We start from the raw sequence: 17390 nt of genomic DNA, 5'->3' as shown, positions 1-17390 counted from the left end.
TAGTTTAAACAATGTTATGAGCCCATAGTGTTTGTTTACATGTACTTTGGTTACAAACATTGGAGTTAAACCCGCTTATGTTTTGGGTTCTGATGCAACTACAGATTGTCCCTTTAAAAAAGAAAAAAACAAACTTGAATATACATATAGAATGTAAATACAGAATGGCTGTAAGTGTTCTGACCACTTTATGATGCCTCAGTGAATTGTGGAACTGCTATGGTTGACTCTGAATGTGAAGTAATTCATCTGCATTCACTTTATGTAGTTTTCATTTATGTACCCAAAGTGTGCCAGATTTGCCCTCGTCAGCTGTTTTAGGCCCACGTGCCCTCTTCTGAGCCCAATATGTAAAGGAAATGTGAAGGGGGCTGTGTATATATATATATATATGTGTGTGTAAGGTAGATATACTTCATCTCTTTCTCATCATTGTAAATGGATCTTGTGGATGTTGAATAAAAGTTATTCTAAAATAATGCTGTTCTTCTTGACATTGACTTTTAGTCTCTGGCCGGAATTATTTCAAAGCATTGTTGCAGCACTGTGCTGCTCATAATGTGCCTCACAATTTCCTAAAGGTTTGCATTCATGGTCAACACAGGATTTCAGCTCAAGTGCAAATTAACTTTAAAGGTAGAGTTTGTTATGCACGAAGTAAAAGGCAATATTGGACTTCCCTAAAACAACTCGGTGCGAAGCACAAAGCAGAATTTCGGGTGTTTTCTCCCGCAGTTATCATGTTGCAGTGGAGTGCACATATACTGTGAGTGCATTGTCTTTCTATTCTTTGACCTTAAACGACCTGATGTTGGAAAAACGGACCTGAGACTGCACTCTTTCTGTTAGCCAAATTACCCTCAATCACAGAAAACGGTCTTGGATGTCTCCCATCATTTCCTGTCAATGTAGTCATCTTAGTATTGGTTCCCCTTGAGGGAGAAGCCTAGCTCTCCTTCCCCTCGTTAGATGCAATTGGTCTGATATTCTATAGACTGCGATGGAACCGTTTTAGTCACCACATCTATTTTATCCGTGTAGTCTGTCTAGGTTTTGTAATAATGATAACTGAACAAAGAGATTTCAATAAAAAGTCTGGGCAACAGAAGAGAACATAAGCATCCATTGTATGCACCTGAACAACTTAACCTCATCTCAAGCCTGCAATTAGTGACTTCTGTTTCAAACTACCCTAATTAAAAATTGCTCAAAAGCTTCTCTAACAAATCAATCTATTGTTGGAGCCCCTGCTCCCTTTGTCTTGATGCATCTGACTGATCAGTGAGACGTTAGTTGATTTATAAAGAGGACCAGGGGTAGAATACGAAAGTTGTGGCAAGAGGACAAACACCGCTCCAACAGGAATGGTTCAGCTGCCAGTAAAGACTGTTTTGCAAAAAAATTGCTTTCGACAAAACTTTGAAACGGCATCCTCCATTCATCACAGTCTTTGGATAGGAGGTAAAACGCATGAAAGACTGTTCTCAAGGTCACATGATTTTACATTTTGTCAAAGGTCATTTGTAATGAGGTGCAAAGATGGAGGACAACAAAGATGAAATTGCCATAGTTGGGATAGGATGCAATTTCCCAGGAGGTAAGAATGGATCAGATAAGGAGTTGATACATTTCGTATGTCTAAAGATAACACAAGCCAGAGTGATGCTGAATTTTGCCCTTTTGTTTTAGGTGAGGGGCTTGACAATTTCTGGAAGGTTCTATTGGAAGGGAGGAACTGTGTAGTAGACATTCCAGACGAGAGGTTTGACAGCACTTATTGGTATGATCCTGATGATAGCAAACCTGGGAAGACGCAAACAACCAAAGCTGCTCTTATAGATGGGTAAGATATTAAGAAATGCTTGCTCTATTCACTTGAATAGTTGTGAAGTTGCATGAATAATATTGAAAAATTGAACTTTCAAAGTGTTTGTTATATTTTACATTAAGACTTGTCTTAATGGTAAGGTAAAGTAGAACTCTGTAATGGGAATCTTGTCTATCTCCAAGGTTTAATGAGTTTGATCACAAGTTCTTTGGCATCACTGAGGCTGAAACGGATTTCATGGACCCTCAGCACAAGCTCCTACTCCAGTGTACATACAGGGCATTAGAGGATGCTGGAATGCCAATGGAGAAAGTCAGTGGGACCAGAACAGGTGTTTACATAGGTAACCATAATGTTAAAAAAAAATGACATATCCTGAAGAAAATGTTGTGCTTGTTTTAAAGTTTTTATGGTTGTGAAATAAACTGTGGTAGTGACTGCAGTAGTAATGGTGGTTGGTAGATTGAAAGATTGATTGATTGATTGGATAAGATAGGATAGCCTGAACATGTGAAAGTTGGTTTGGGTATCACTAGCTTGAACGTTTCAAGACTTACTGTTGGCGAGTTATTTAATGGATGTGTATTTATTTATAGTTGCTGGGAAAAACTGTAAGTATTTGAAGTTAGGCAAGTCTCAATGTTTCAATGGTCTTGTAGCTAATTGGCCAAAAGGAGCAGGACCATTTTGATTATCTACTTCTGTGCAGTATTTCTATGGTTCTCATTCAAACCCACCTTAAATTATACACATTTTAAATGGTTATAGTTCAAAGAGTATATATAGTATCAAAAACCTTTTGGCAATCAGTCTAAGTAGGGTCAGTCTGAACATCTCAATGTTAATTTGGAGTTGATAGCTTAAACAGTCAATGGGCTTATTTTTCCATTGAAATGCATTGGGAGCTCATTTAAATATTATTATACTGCAACCAGCATATTGTTATAGTACAAAAAGTATAAATGCTACCAAAAAACAATCTAAGTTGGCAGTCTGGGCATTTGGAAGTTGGTTTCGTGTTTATAGCTAAAATCTTTTATGCTCCTGAGCGGGCGGAAGACGTCAAATAATTATAAGTATGTAAGAACTCTACAGTTTTGCTTTGTCTTCAGCAAGCACACTTAATTGCAGTGAGACAATATAAAGTGGGAGGACAGTGAATAACACTCTGCAATGGATGTGTTCTCACAGGTCTCATGAACAGGGACTATGAGACCCTCCTGAACAACAGACCCAGCACCATAACCCACTACAATGGCACAGGGACGGCTATGAGCGTGGCGGCCAACAGGATATCCTTCATCTTCAATCTCACTGGTCCCTCGTTTGCCATAGACAGTGCATGTTCATCCTCCTTGGTGGCTCTCCATTCTGCCTGCCAGGCCATCAAGCAAGGTAGTTCTATTCATAATTAACAGAAAGACGTATCATTTTTTTGGCATATTTCAATCATATTATTACCACTTAACTGTTATTCAATCTGCTTTACTCAGGAGACTGTGAAATGGCTCTCTGTGGCGGTGTAAGCTGTATCATAGAGCCGCGAGTCTTTGTCGCTCTCAGCAAGGCAAAGATGATTTCACCTGAAGGCACCAGCAAACCTTTCTCCAGCAGAGCAGATGGCTATGGCAGAGGAGAGGGCTGCGGGATTATTCTGCTGAAGCCACTGAAAAACGTAAGAGTATAATGTTTACTATGTTTTAAATTGAACTAATTTGAAGTTGTATAATTTTGAACCACATAAATCACAAAGTTCTATTTTGTACCATAAATAAATTGTAACATTACAGCTAATGGTACCCAAATGTATCCTTGAACAGGCTCTGAGGGACTTTGACAAGGTATGGGGCATAGTAAGAAGAACTGCGGTAAACCAAGATGGTCACACTGTCACTCCAATCACCAAGCCATCCATGGTCCAGCAGGTAGAGCTACTACAAAGAATCTACTCGGCAGAGTCTGACCTGTCCACTGTCCAGTACATAGAGGCTCATGGGACTGGAACTCCAGTGGGGGATCCCATAGAAGCAGGCAGCATCTCCAAAGTCATTGCCAAAGCCAGACCTCCAGGTTCAGAAACACTCTGCATCGGCTCTGTGAAAGGCAACATTGGACACACAGAATCTGCAGCTGGAGTGGCAGGTCTAATCAAGGTACTACTAATGATGAAGCATGAAATCATTGTCCCTTCCCTGTTCTACTCTGAGGATAGTGCCAGTATCGATGCCAAAGCTCTCAATGTAAGAGTTCCGATCAAAGCAGAGAAGTGGGAAAAAACAGAGCCCATGGCAAGGCTAGCTGGCATTAATAGCTTTGGGTTTGGAGGGACAAATGCTCATGCGATAGTGAAGGAGTATGTGCAGGGCAACAACACCAGATTGACTACTTATGACTGTCCCAAGTTATTTGTTTTGTCTGCAGCCTCTGAGAACTCATTGGCAATGTCTATCACAGACACATATCAAAGACTTAGCAGAGATAAGCAAACTGACATACTCACTTTGATGTTTACCTCAGCATGTAGGAGGAGCCATTTGAGACACAAATACAGGAAAGCATTTATGACGTCCTCTGTCCCCGACTTAGAGAATCAACTGCAGTGTGCGATGAACAGGAAGCTTGAGCCATCAAGGTCAGATAACAGGTTGATTTTTGTGTTCTGTGGGAATGGAGTGACCTACAGGGGAATGTGTAAGCAGCTTCTGAAAGAGGAGCCAGTGTTCAGAGAAAAGGTCAGAGAGGTTGAGAATCTCTTCCAGAATTACAAAAGTACTGGCATCTCACAAAAGATAGCAAACGATTTTGACAATGATGATTATACCAAGCCAGATGTTGTTCAGCCCCTCCTCTTTGCCATTCAGGTTGGCATTGCCAGTCTCTTCAAGCACTGGGGCATCAAACCAGATGCCATTCTTGGCCACTCTGTTGGAGAGGTTGCTGCTGCCCACTGCTCTGGTCTGCTGTCCCTTGAGGATGCAGTGAAGGTGATCTATTTCCGCAGTACTCTGCAGAGTAAGGTAACAGGAGGGAAAATGCTTGTGGTCAGTAACATGGCTGTGTCGGAGGTCCTGAAAATCCTTCCAATCTACTCTGGGAAGGTTTGCCTGGCTGCTATCAACAGCCCACAGTCCTGCGCCCTCTCAGGTGATGCAGACGCTATAGACAATATCCATCAAAAGCTGACAGCTTTGTTTAGAGGCAAGAATCTGTTCCTCCGTGTACTGGATGTACCTGCTGCATACCACAGCCATATGATGGATCCCATAGTGGACCACATTGAGGAATGTATTGGTTCTTTAACAGCGAACAAAATGGATTGTGAGCTTTTCTCAACAGTGACTGGAGACATGTACACCCATGGAGACTTTAGCACAGGGAGATATTGGGCTAGGAATATCCGAGAGCCAGTTTCATTTGAGCATACAATGAAAGCAGCGACCAAAGACCAGAAGAATGTGGTCTTTGTGGAAATAGGCCCTAGAAGGGCTCTACAAAGGTACATCCAGGAGACTCTGGGAAATGACACTATAGTTCTGTCCTCAGTGCAGCCAGAAAAAGATCATGAGACAATGCTGACCACTGTGTCCAAAGTGTTTGAACAGGGGTCCATGTAGACTGGGACAAGTTCTACGAAGGCTGTGAGGCAACACCAACACCTCTTCCAAGATATCAGTTTGATAATCTGACAAAAGAGGTGTATTTTGAGGCTGTAAGACAAGGAAATGAAAAAACAGCTTCCTCTCAACACCCACTGATATCTCAGACAAAGCATGAGAGCAAAGAGCACAAATGCAATCTTTCATCAGATACTGCAGCATATCTCTGGGAGCACAAAAACAATGGTGTTGCCATTGCTCCAGGTGCATTGTATGTTGAACTGGCTTTTGCCTCAATAATGGCAAGTTCAAGACCAAAGATGCCGATTTGCTCGATGCAGCTAAGTGTAACTTTTCAGAGCTTGTTTACACTCAGCACAAACTCTCAGCATTTGAAAGTGGTACTGGAGGCAACCGAGAATGACACCATGTTTAAGATACAGTCTCCCTCAGCAACACACGCATCAGGCACCATTTGTTGTCGAAGTGGGCGAACATTGGTTGAGGAACAAACCATTTGCCCGGATGTCATTTTCAAAAGGTGCAAATCCGTGGTAAAGGGGGAGGAGATCTATTCATTCCTCTCCCGTGCAGGTTTTGAGTATGGTCCTATTTTCAGACAGCTGGATGATGTACATTTCGGCGATGAATTCAAGGAGGCGGTGTCAGCAATTAAGGTCTCAGGTGAGGTGCTGAAACAGCTTCATGAGTACTTCCTTCACCCTGTGGTGTTGGACTATTTTCTGCAAATGACTGCTATGGTAGCTGTTGGAGGACTGACCACCAGGCCGGTTTTCCCATCTGCCATTGGCAGTGTGGTAATAGCAGCACCTCTGCAGGAGGACATGATTATGTATCTGAGAGCAATTCAAGAAACCTCAGACTACTTAGATGTTTGTGGTTGCTTTTCCAATAAAGACGGACATGTTTTAGTGGAACTAAAGCATGTGAGGATCTCGTTTTTAGGAAATTGTTCACATGTTGCAGAGTCATTCTTCTTTCACAATGAACTTTTCACCATCACTGACAATACCCATGTAAGCTGTAAACCCAAAGCCTTGATCTTTGAGGACATCCTGGGAGTTGGCACAGCATTGAGGCCATACCTACACCAAACATCATTTTTTGTCTTGAACAGAGAGTTTGGAACCAACCCACAAGTTCGAGACTTAGTGTCTCACTCTCTTCAAGGTGATGCTGGTGTAGATTCACAGGAGGTACTGTTCATGTGGGGTGTACAAGACCTCAGTCATCTGTCGACTGAGATGGCATTGGAATGCTTGGTTGACTGCTGTGAGCATTATCGTCAGATTGTTCTTGCCTTGAAAGAAAACAAGTGTTCCTGCACAATCCGAGTCATAACCTACCGTTCAGCAGAGACGACCGTAGACCATGTCAGTCCTGGTTTTGTCCTGTCCGGCATGACAAGAGCCTGTGCTGCTGAGATACCAGGCCTCTCCTTTCAGCTGATTGACCTTGCTTCTGTGTCAAGTGAAGACATTCAGGCATTGGTTCATGTGATTAACACCAGCAAACACCCAGAGGTCATGATTAGCAGGGGCCAGATATATTCAACAGTGATAGTCCGTACGCCCATAAAAGGGATTGCCAGCTCTGAGGGAACTGTCAACTCTTTGAGTTCTGGGCAGTTCATCCTTCAGACTGCTGATCCATACAGAATGACTAGCTTGTCTGCCATGCCTTGTGATGTAAAGGATAACCACATCCAGGAGAAATCAGTTGAGATTCAGCTCAGTGAGATTTGTGTTCATTCCTCAGACTACTTTTCTGTTAGTGTCTCTGATCTGAACTTTGGCCAGACAATGTACTGGAACAAACATGCTTCTCAGAACCACCAGCTTTTGGCCCTTGACTTCAGTGGCACTGTCACAGCTGTAGGGAAAGGTGTGAGCAAACTGAAAGTGGGAGACCATGTAGTTTCATGTTATCCTATTGCTGCATCTTCTAAGGTTGTGATTCCAGAAGCAGCATGCTACAACCCGAAGAGGCTCCCATTTCTGAAGGAGGCTCCATGTGTGTCCTACTTTTTGCTGGCATGGGAAATCTTGTACAGAGCGTTACCCAGAGTCAAACAACATAGAAGGTTGGCCATCATCTCCTCTGTACCTGACTCTGTTCTGCTGAAGGTCTTAACCCAAACGGCAAACAAATCAGGATGGAATGCCATCGTTCTGCCCCAGTTTAGTGGACAACTCCTGAACATTGATCAGTGTAATACATTTGTTGTATTGCCTCCCTTTGATCCATCTGTAGTGGTAAGAATAAGCAGTGGAGCCACAGCAAAAAATATTGTTGTAGTCTGTGACAACCAGGTGTCATCCTCAGCAAACATTTTTGCACATGAGAGTGAACATACACACATCCAAACACTTTACGTGTCAAATGTTTTCCAGAGAGCCAATATAAAGGCACAGAAAACAAAGATCCACAATTGGCTGAGGTCATTACATTTGGATGGTGTATCGCAATCTCTGCAAACCATTACCTTTCAATCGACAGACACAAGAGATCCTCAGCCCACTGCGCACTGTGAGTCCTACTTCAGAGCTAAGGCTGTGTCTCAAGTAGTTTTGGGTCATGCGGATTCAGAAAATACACTATCTGATATCCCTTTGCTAATGAGACCACGGCAGCTCTTTAAGAAGAGTTGTGTGTACATTGTGACCGGAGGGCTCTCGGGTTTGGGACTCGAGACTGTGAAGTTCATTGCTCACAGAGGTGGCGGATGCATTGCAACCCTGTCCAGAAGTCCTATGTCAGCTGAGATGCAGTTTGAGATGGACACTCTGCAGAGGAGATGTGGGGTGTCTATCATGAGTGTCCAATGTGACGTGTCAGTGTCAGGGCAGGTTGTGAATGCAATCACAGCAATTGTACAAATGTTTCCCTCCTGTCCAATCAAAGGAGTGTTTCACAGTGCAGCTGTGTTGCATGATGCTTTGATCGAAACCCTTGACCGATCACACTTCAATAAAGTTCTTCGACCCAAAGTGAATGGGGCATTGAATCTTCACTATGCAACACAGCACAACAAATTGGATTACTTTGTGTGCTACTCTTCCATCTCTTCGTTCATTGGCAATGCTTCGCAGTCTAACTATGCAGCAGCCAATTCGTTCCTGGACACTTTCTCTCATTATCGGCGAAACCTTGGGCTTGCTGGACAGTCCATCAACTGGGGGCCTTTGAACCTCGGTCTCTTGTTGAACAGAGACAATTTCCAAAGGTTTCTTGAGGCAAAGGGCATGATGATAATGGAGGTGTCAGAAGTCCATGAGGCCCTTGAAAAGTGTTTGTTGCTGAACAATCCACAGCAAGTCATTTGCAAATTCAACTTCAGAAATCTGAGCAACCACGTTCTCTCCCAAAACGCATCTCTCAGAGGCAGGCTGACAGCTTTGGTCGAGCAAGAACTTGAGAACACCAACATGACAGAACCCATTGTCCAACAGCTTTCCACAGCACATGAGAATGTCAGGGCTATGCTAAGTGAAATCACCAGTGTTAGCATAGATGAGGTAAATGACGACACTGCCCTGTATGCACTGGGTATTGACTCAATGTTGGCTATGACTCTGCAGAATTACATCTTCCAAGAGAGAGGTGTGAATGTTCCCCTGGTTAAACTACTGGATCCAACCACCACACTGTCTACATTGGTAACAATTCTGGAAGAGAGTGGGTAAGGCAGCAATGTGTACTAGCAACATTGAAATATTTTACTGAGGATTTTGGATTATAACGCTGTCTAATATAATTTGTATTGGTAAATGTTCCGTTTATTTTAAAGGATTCTACAGTGCCTTCGGAAAGTATTCAGACCCTTTGACTTTCTCCACATTTTGTGACGTTACAGCCTTATTCTAAAATTGATTAAATTGTTTTTTCCCCTTGTCCATCTACACACAATACCCCATAATAATAAATTAGATTTTTGCAAATTTGTTACAAATAAAAAACTAAACCTTATTTACATAGGATTTCAGCCTCTTTGCTATGAGATTCGAAATTGAGTTCAGGTGCATCCTGTTTCCATTGATCATCCTTGAGATGTTTCTACAACTTGATTGAGTCCACCTGTGGTAAATTCAATTGATTGGACATGATTTGGAAAGGCAGGATCGAGCCAAAGATGAATGGAGCAAAGTACAGAGAGATCCTTGATGAAAACCTGCTCCAGAGCGCTCAGGACCTCAGATTGGGGCAAAGGTTCACTCCCCAAATACAGGTGTGCCAAGTTTGTAATAGCTGCCAAAAGTGCTTCAACATAGTACTGAGGAAAGTGTCTGAATACTTATGTAAATGTGATATTTCTGTTTTTTTTTTTTTTATTAGCAACAATTTCTGTTTGTTAACATTGCATGTTAACATTTTGTGAAGTGGAGGTTTAGAGTTTTGTTGAGTGTGGCTTAAAGTCGTAAGTTGCAAAAATACCCCTACTCCATTGATACGAAAAGCTCATTGAATTATCCAGTGACATAATCAAAGCCTGCGGTTTTGTCAACTATATTATACTATATTACCAAGAATAAAGGCACATTTTCAGTCTGCTCTTGTTTTCTTTTAATTTTAGACCATTAAGTTCTTCATTCAAACAGAGGCGTTAGCAAGTATGCAAAACCCACAGAATAAGTAGAACATTAAAGGAAGTACTCACATTTTGTCATTTGAGACAAAAAATGTGCAGAGGAATATCCGTAAAGGACATGGTTTATTGGAAATAGTCTGAATGCAAGTGAGATGATTTTTATTTCAAATGCATAGTATAGTACTCCACAAATGTTTACAAGAGGTGTTACAGAAGCCATTGAGTGTTGTGAGGTCAGAATATAAACTCCTAGGTAATAAATTACATGGTGAACAAAACAAATATCACAAAATTAGATATCAGCACAAGTTTTCTTCACTTCATGTATTCACATTGCCACCTTGTGGTTTACAAACATCACCTGTAGAAATCAACTACCTAAACCAAGGGTAAGCAAGGACAACATCATTTATTTTAACATTATAAATTGAATACATGTGAAAATGAGTAAATGCTGTTTTATTAGGTTTCAATACATAGTATGGTATGTGTTTTAACAGTATCAATAATTAATAGATTAAAATATGAATTATCAATTGCAAACCCAACATAACTGATAATGTTTCTAGGAAGTGCTATTGTAGTTATTTTAACACTATATCCTTTAAAGACATTGAGAGAAGAAAGTTAAATCAATTTCATTTTATACAAATATATTGGTAATAGTACACAATCTCAAAATGTACAGATCATGAACACTATTCTAATGTATCAGTAAAGCTTGGGATTCATCTAATACAAAACATGAACATGCTCATGGTGGTTTTAAAACCCATCAACAATGCCACATATATAGTAACCCATCAACACTGATGCCTTGCTGCGAAGTTAAATCATGTGTTTTGTAGAACTTTAACAGTTAAGCAATTGTATGGATATATTTTACATGATGGCCACTTGAAGCTTATATTTTTGAGTGTCATCAACAAAAATCCAGTCAAAAAGGTTTAAACCATACAACATTGTGATTAGGGCTTTACGATTGACATAAACCTCATTTGTAAGATACGCTGCATGAAACAACAACACATGCTTTATCACACAGTGGGGTGTTCAAGGAACAGGATCTGCAGAATCAGAGCAATTGATAAACGGGGCATTACACTCCTGCGAAACTGGTGGTTGGTTATTTCCAATCACACAATGATGTTCACCAGCCCCCAGATTTTGGTTGCAATTGACCGTGACAGCGTCATTACTAGCTGTGTACATCTGAACTTCATATGTTTGACTATCAACTCTGAACATGGGAACTGTGCTTGCCATGCACATCTGACCACTTTGGGTGGGATGGGTGTTGACAGTCAGTGTCCAGACTGAGGGACAGGCCTGTGTTGGGAATAATTGTTGATTGTCTGGCAGGAAGGTGTGATTGTCATAGATTTGCTTGTCGTGATCAATGGCTTTCTCTTGGATGTTTTTGAGCTGGCAGTTGGTCATGGCTTCGTTTTCCAGCGCCCTTTTCTCCTGGGGGCTGACATTGCCTGAGTTGTTGCTGAAAAAGTCAAAGAATGTCAAAAAGACAGGGATAAAAGTTATGCCATGGAACAGTCCAAAAAGATGACAAGGAACATGATCTTGAAGAAGGTTCTGAAGATGTAGTTCTTGGAAGCAGACAGCACTATCACGCCCAGTATGGTTGACAAAGCACCCTGAAGTATGGGATAGCCCAAATGGAACAGCGCTTCCACGGCTTTCTCGTTTGCAGTTGGCTTCTTATTGGAAACAAAGGCATAGGAAATGTGTGCGGAGAAGTCCACGGAGAATCCAATGCAGACAACAAGAATGATCATGGATATGGTGTCTAAATTAACATCCCACAATGCCATGAAACCAGTGACGCCCACAATGACAGAAGCGATGGAGAACGTCACCCACAGACAACAGAGAGGGTTTGGAATCAGTAGGAGGGAGATCAATAACATGACTGCTGTGGTGACGGAGATATTCTGAACGGTGTTACTCACTATGACAGCGTACTGATCATGGTATATAAAGACAGGGTGGTATACCAGTAGAGGGACAGAGCATCTCCTAGCAGTATCTCGCAGATTGTTTAACATGTTCATTTCATCAATGGCAGTAGTGATATTGACAGTCTGGATGAAGAAGCGTGAGGCACGGATGGAATTATTTGTGAAATTTACATCTTGCTTGAAGTCAGAGTAGGATCTCAGAAACGAACTTAGGTTTGTCTTGAAAACATTTTCAACACTCAAATTCAGATTTGTATGGTACCCATAATATTTATACGATTTCAGCCAGGATGTAAAGATATCTTTCTCAATAAAGGACAGGTTTTTGAAGTCCTCTACACAAGATTCAAGATCCAACATATTCTTTTCCTCCCAGTATGCAAATTCACCCCTTATGATTACCATGATATTTGGCCCATACTCATAAAAGTAGGCTTTTTCATCATCATAATACCTATTCACATATGAATCATCAGCAGCTAAATTGCGAAGGTCAATACCCTCCTGTATCTGGAAGCATCCATAAATGCTGATGGACAAATAAACTGAATAGAGCAGGATCACACACACCTTGGTCCAGGGCTTTACCAGAAAAGGGCCGTAGTGCTTCTTAAAAAAGTGATTCATGGGCTGTACTTCCTCTGCTCCAGTATGGCGGTCATAAGCTCCTCCCACACAGCACAGGTCGTACCATTTTGAGCGACCCACGGGGCAATCCTCTGGGACCTCCTTGCACGTCAGCCAGTGCTTGTTGCTGTTCTCACGCCTCCCATTCAGTACGAGGAACGCCCCAAAGAAGGTGATGCTGTAAAGAAAGCAAAACAAGATGGCCGTGCTGGTGTACAGGCAGAAGGATTGCACAGAGCGGAATGGAGTCATGAGCCCGATGTAGAACGCTAACACATCCGTCAGGGTGGTGATGGTAATGGAAATGGCCGCCTCCTTGTATGTGTCTGCTAAGCGGTCTTCCACCCGGGCGTGAACGTTGGTCTGCTGCCAGCAGGATATGAGGATGAACATGTCATCAACACCAATACCTGCAGAGGAAATATAATGTATACAAAATAGAATATATACTGAATAAAAATAGAAATGCAACATATAAAGTGTTGGTCCCATGTTTCATGAGCTGAAATAAAATATCACAGAAATGTTCCATATGCACTTAAAGCTTATTTCTCAAAAATGTGGTGCACACATTTGTTTACATCCCTGTTAGGGAGCATTTCTCCTTTGCCAAGATAATCCATCCACCTGACACGTGTGGCATATCAACAAGCTGATTAAACAGCATGATCAATACACAGATGCACCTTGTGCTGGGGACAATAAAAGGCCACTCTAAAATGTGCAGTTTTGTCACACAACACAATGCCACAGATGTCTCGTGTAATTGGCATGCTGATTGCAGGAATGTCCACCAGAGCTGTTGCCAGGGAATTAAATGTTAATTTTTTTACTTAAGCCACCGCCCATGCTGTTTTAGAAAATTTGGCAGTACGTCCTCACTCCTTGCCTCACAACCGCAGACCACGTGTTACCACGCCAGCCCAGGACATCCGGCTTCTTTACCTGCGGGATCATCTGTGACCAGCCACCCAGACAGCTGAAGAAATTGTGGGTTTGCACAACCAAATAATTTCTGCACAAACTGTCAGAAACCGTCTCAGGGAAGCTCATATGCATGCTCGTCGTCCTCACCAGGGTCTTGACCTGACTGCAGTTTGGCATCACAACTGACTTCAGTGGGCAAATGCTCACCTTCGATGGCCACTGGCACGCTGGAGAAGTGTGCTCTTCATGGTTGAATCCCGGTTTCTGTAACTGTACCGGGCAGATGGCAGACTGGTGTCGTGTGGGAGAGCGTTTTCTGATGTCAACGTTGTGAACAGAGTGGCGAATGGTGGCAGTGGGGTTATGGTATGGGCAGGCATAAGCTAAGAACAACAACCAATTGCATTTTATCAATGGCAATTTGAATGCACAGAGATACCGTGATGAGATCCTGAGGCTCATTGTCGTGCCATTCATTCAACGCCATTACCTCATGTTTCAGCATGATAATGCACGGCCCCATGACGCAAGGATCTATGCACAATTCCTGGAAGCTAGAAATGTCCCAATTTTTCCATGGCCTGCTTCCTTACCAGACATGTTACCCATTAAGCATGTTAGGGATGCTCTGGATCGATGTGTACAACAGCGTGTTCCAGTTCCCGCCAATATCCAGCGACTTCGCTCAGCCATTGATGAGTGGGACAACATTCCACAGGCCACAATCAACAGCCTGATCAACTCTATGCGAAGGAGATGTGGCGCGCTGCATGAGGCAAATGGTGGTCACACCAGATACCGACTGATTTTCTGAGCCACGTTTCTACCTCTTTTTTTAAGGCATCTGTGACCAACAGATGCATATCTGTATTCCCAGTCATGTGATATGAACATTATGAAAAGTATCCATATCTCCTTACCCAATATCAAGAAGGGGGAGTTAGCCACAGTCATTACAAAAGGCACTCCAATATGCAGCATCATCCCGAAGGCAGACAGCACCGCAAGCCCTGCAGATAATACTCCAAAGGTGGCCACCCATACCTTGTTCCTCACACAATCAAACCTGTTGAAAAACAACAACATACCGGTCAGACCTTGGGCCTATGTGAACCAAAGAATCCCAAAGGTCGGTCATTGATGAACGCCATAATAGTTTTGCTGTGTGTTGTATGTATATATCACATACATACCTTAAGCAAGACACAATGGAAAAGACTATGGCGATAACATATGTGATGGAAAACAAGGGGATAACGTCCCTGGTGTTGGCCTCGAATTCCACCTGCCTAGACAGGGATGTAGAATGTGTAACCTGGGAAGATGAAATGCAAAATTAGGGCATGTCATCATTTATGCTGTCAACCTTCCCATCCAAACGCGCACGCACGCACACACACAGACACAGACACACACACGAACACACACACACACACACACACACACTTGAGCAAAGACATAAACCCGTGCCATAGGATTACTCTTCCATACACATACAATACAGTATAGTACAGTAAACCTCTGAAAAGCAATGCACTCAATAACAGTATACACTACTGGTCAATAGACGCTGCACTAGCTTGCTCTCTCCAGCAAGTGAACTGGCGGATCTCCCTACCATCTTCTCTCATCTCTGGCCTGCTGCCAAGAGACTCATCCAAGTGAAGGAAGAACAATTGCTATTGATTTATGTAAGACTTGGCCGTACTGAATGAGCCACAATCATGCAATAGAGACTGCTTGTGTGCAAGCAGTTCAAAGACAAAGATAACAGCTATTCAGTGTGCAATTAGTCATGCTTCATGGCCCACAGAATTCTCTCAGTACACCCCTCTAAACGAGCCACAAGCAGAGTCATCTGTGTCAGTTTTGGAGGTACTTGTCATCATACGGTGGAGTAATTCTGGTGCAGGATCATTTTAACTCAAGAGGAAAGATTCCACAAAACAAATGCGTTTTTGTTCGTTGATGTGTAAAGTCTGTTCCATGTGTTAATCTGTGTGAAAGACTATGAGATGGAGATGCATATTTTTACAAATGGTGCACAATCTCATGTTAGACATTTTATTTCTATAAAAACGAGACATACTAATTAGGAGGTAGATATAGTAGGACCAAAAAGAGTCAACATTCCGCCAATAAATAAATACATTCTACAATATGTGTTAAATCCATGTTTGGCTACATTGCTATATGGCCTAGGTCTACTTACCGTGATGAAATTCAGTGACTGGTTGGAGGGGAAAACCTTGAGGAATTCGTTTAGCCACAGATCTGTTGTAGAGCGGTTACCTTCTTTCAGACAATAAAAAAGTCGTATTGCTTTAGCACTCTTTATGACTGTTGAGTTTACATTAACTCCACCGACTGAATATCCGAGAAATATTGTTGTGAATCCAAAACGGAAAAATGGAAAGGTGAGTTCAGTCTGGTCAATGTTGCTACCATAATGATTCATGATATCTAATATTTTATTGGGAATACATTTATTGGATTTTCTGGCGCAAAGTCCTTCATATGTAAGCTGTTCATGACCTCTCGAAAGTTTTATTTCCCGGACCTTCTTGTCTAAACTTAATATTTCTTTGATGGCTCCATCGGTGAAGATGTTGGGATCTCTTGAGACCGCTATGAAGGATGCAAATTCCCCCATGGTGTACAGTCTCTGGTTTGAATACACCGAGTTATTCAGCGGAAAGTTCTCTTCTACAAATTTCCTCTCAAGTTTTGCCGGTCCGTTTACTGGTGTAAATTGGTCCTCGATGTTGTTGGCCTCCATGTCCTCAAGAAAATAAAACCCAGTCCCGAGCGCTGTAGAGATGACCAGGGGGCAGATAAAGAACCACCAAGGATGCCTTCCCACGAAACGGCCGAATTTCTGAAATCCAATGGAGAATGGCTTCTCAACGCAGTCTGTCCGACACCCAGCCATATTAAATACCGGCATTTTGGAGAGGGAGAAAAGAGGCAAAACTTATTAGTTTGATGTCTTGTTTGACATAAGGATGAATTACACTCCCAAAAAGACGCGACTTCAGTTTTGGTTTCCAATAGCTGATTTTAGGCTATTCAAACTTTATTCCCGACGAAAAGTTCATTTTTACCAGAGGCTTGAATTCATAATACATTCGGACATTAGCATTTTCTGACGCACTATCCTATGAAAGCACTGTGAAATCAGCCTAGAGCGACCACTCTTGGGAGCTCATAAAAGTGTCCCTGAGGGTGGGAAATTCACACGACACCCAGTTTTACATAGAAAATAATCATTGTTTTAATCGAAAAAATATTTCCCAGTTCATTATAACATTCATATGACCGTGCTGAAGTTGGCTATTCCTAGATAGACTAGAGTCGGACTAACCATAATAATAATAATTATTATTATTATCCTCATCATTATCATCCTCATCACAACTAGCTAAAGTGGACAAATATTGGCCTACATAGCATGTAGTCTTAAATCTTCATACACTGATTTATTACATTGATTAGACACTCATAATTAATAAAATATGTATATTAATTTATCCGGTTTCACGATTTGAATATGCAAAAGAACATGCTATGTTTTGTTTCTCAAACCTTTCGGGACAAGGATACATTTCTCATTTCCATGACTAGGCCTTTAGTCAAGAGATGTCCCTGTTTCAGAGGTTATGTCAGTTATATATAATATTTTACTATATACGCTTATCATAAGACAGCCGCTAATAGAAATCAAGGAGAATATACTCACGGCGCCAGCGCATCTTGATGCGTCTGTTCTAAGCCCAGCCAAATGCCATGGAAGATGGTAGGGTCATAATATTCTGAACAGGAATATT

At 41.9% G+C, this 17390-nt stretch overlaps 2 protein-coding genes across 2 annotated transcripts; one reads left to right on the top strand and one right to left on the bottom strand.

Moving 5' to 3' along the window:
• The first annotated feature begins 1294 nt into the window (after positions 1 to 1294).
• LOC115130266 (mycocerosic acid synthase-like) lies at positions 1295 to 9995 on the top strand. The gene is given in 7 exon segments (XM_029661208.2): positions 1295 to 1597; positions 1690 to 1843; positions 2011 to 2171; positions 3020 to 3223; positions 3322 to 3503; positions 3649 to 5425; positions 5428 to 9995. Coding segments are annotated over 7 exon segments (6240 nt in total). The 5' UTR covers positions 1295 to 1539; the 3' UTR covers positions 9132 to 9995.
• Positions 9996 to 10164: 169 nt separating this feature from the next.
• On the bottom strand, positions 10165 to 16699 carry LOC115131097 (patched domain-containing protein 3-like). Its single transcript, XM_029662703.2, is given in 5 exon segments — positions 10165 to 11589; positions 11592 to 13046; positions 14484 to 14629; positions 14757 to 14878; positions 15776 to 16699. Coding segments are annotated over 5 exon segments (2961 nt in total). The 5' UTR covers positions 16511 to 16699; the 3' UTR covers positions 10165 to 11086.
• Positions 16700 to 17390: the final 691 nt, after the last annotated feature.

The sequence above is a fragment of the Oncorhynchus nerka genome, linkage group LG6 (assembly GCF_034236695.1).
Source record: "Oncorhynchus nerka isolate Pitt River linkage group LG6, Oner_Uvic_2.0, whole genome shotgun sequence".
Lineage (NCBI taxonomy): Eukaryota > Metazoa > Chordata > Actinopteri > Salmoniformes > Salmonidae > Oncorhynchus > Oncorhynchus nerka.
The sequence above is the reverse complement of the archived record's forward strand: the minus strand, read 5'-3'. Positions and strand labels throughout refer to the sequence as shown.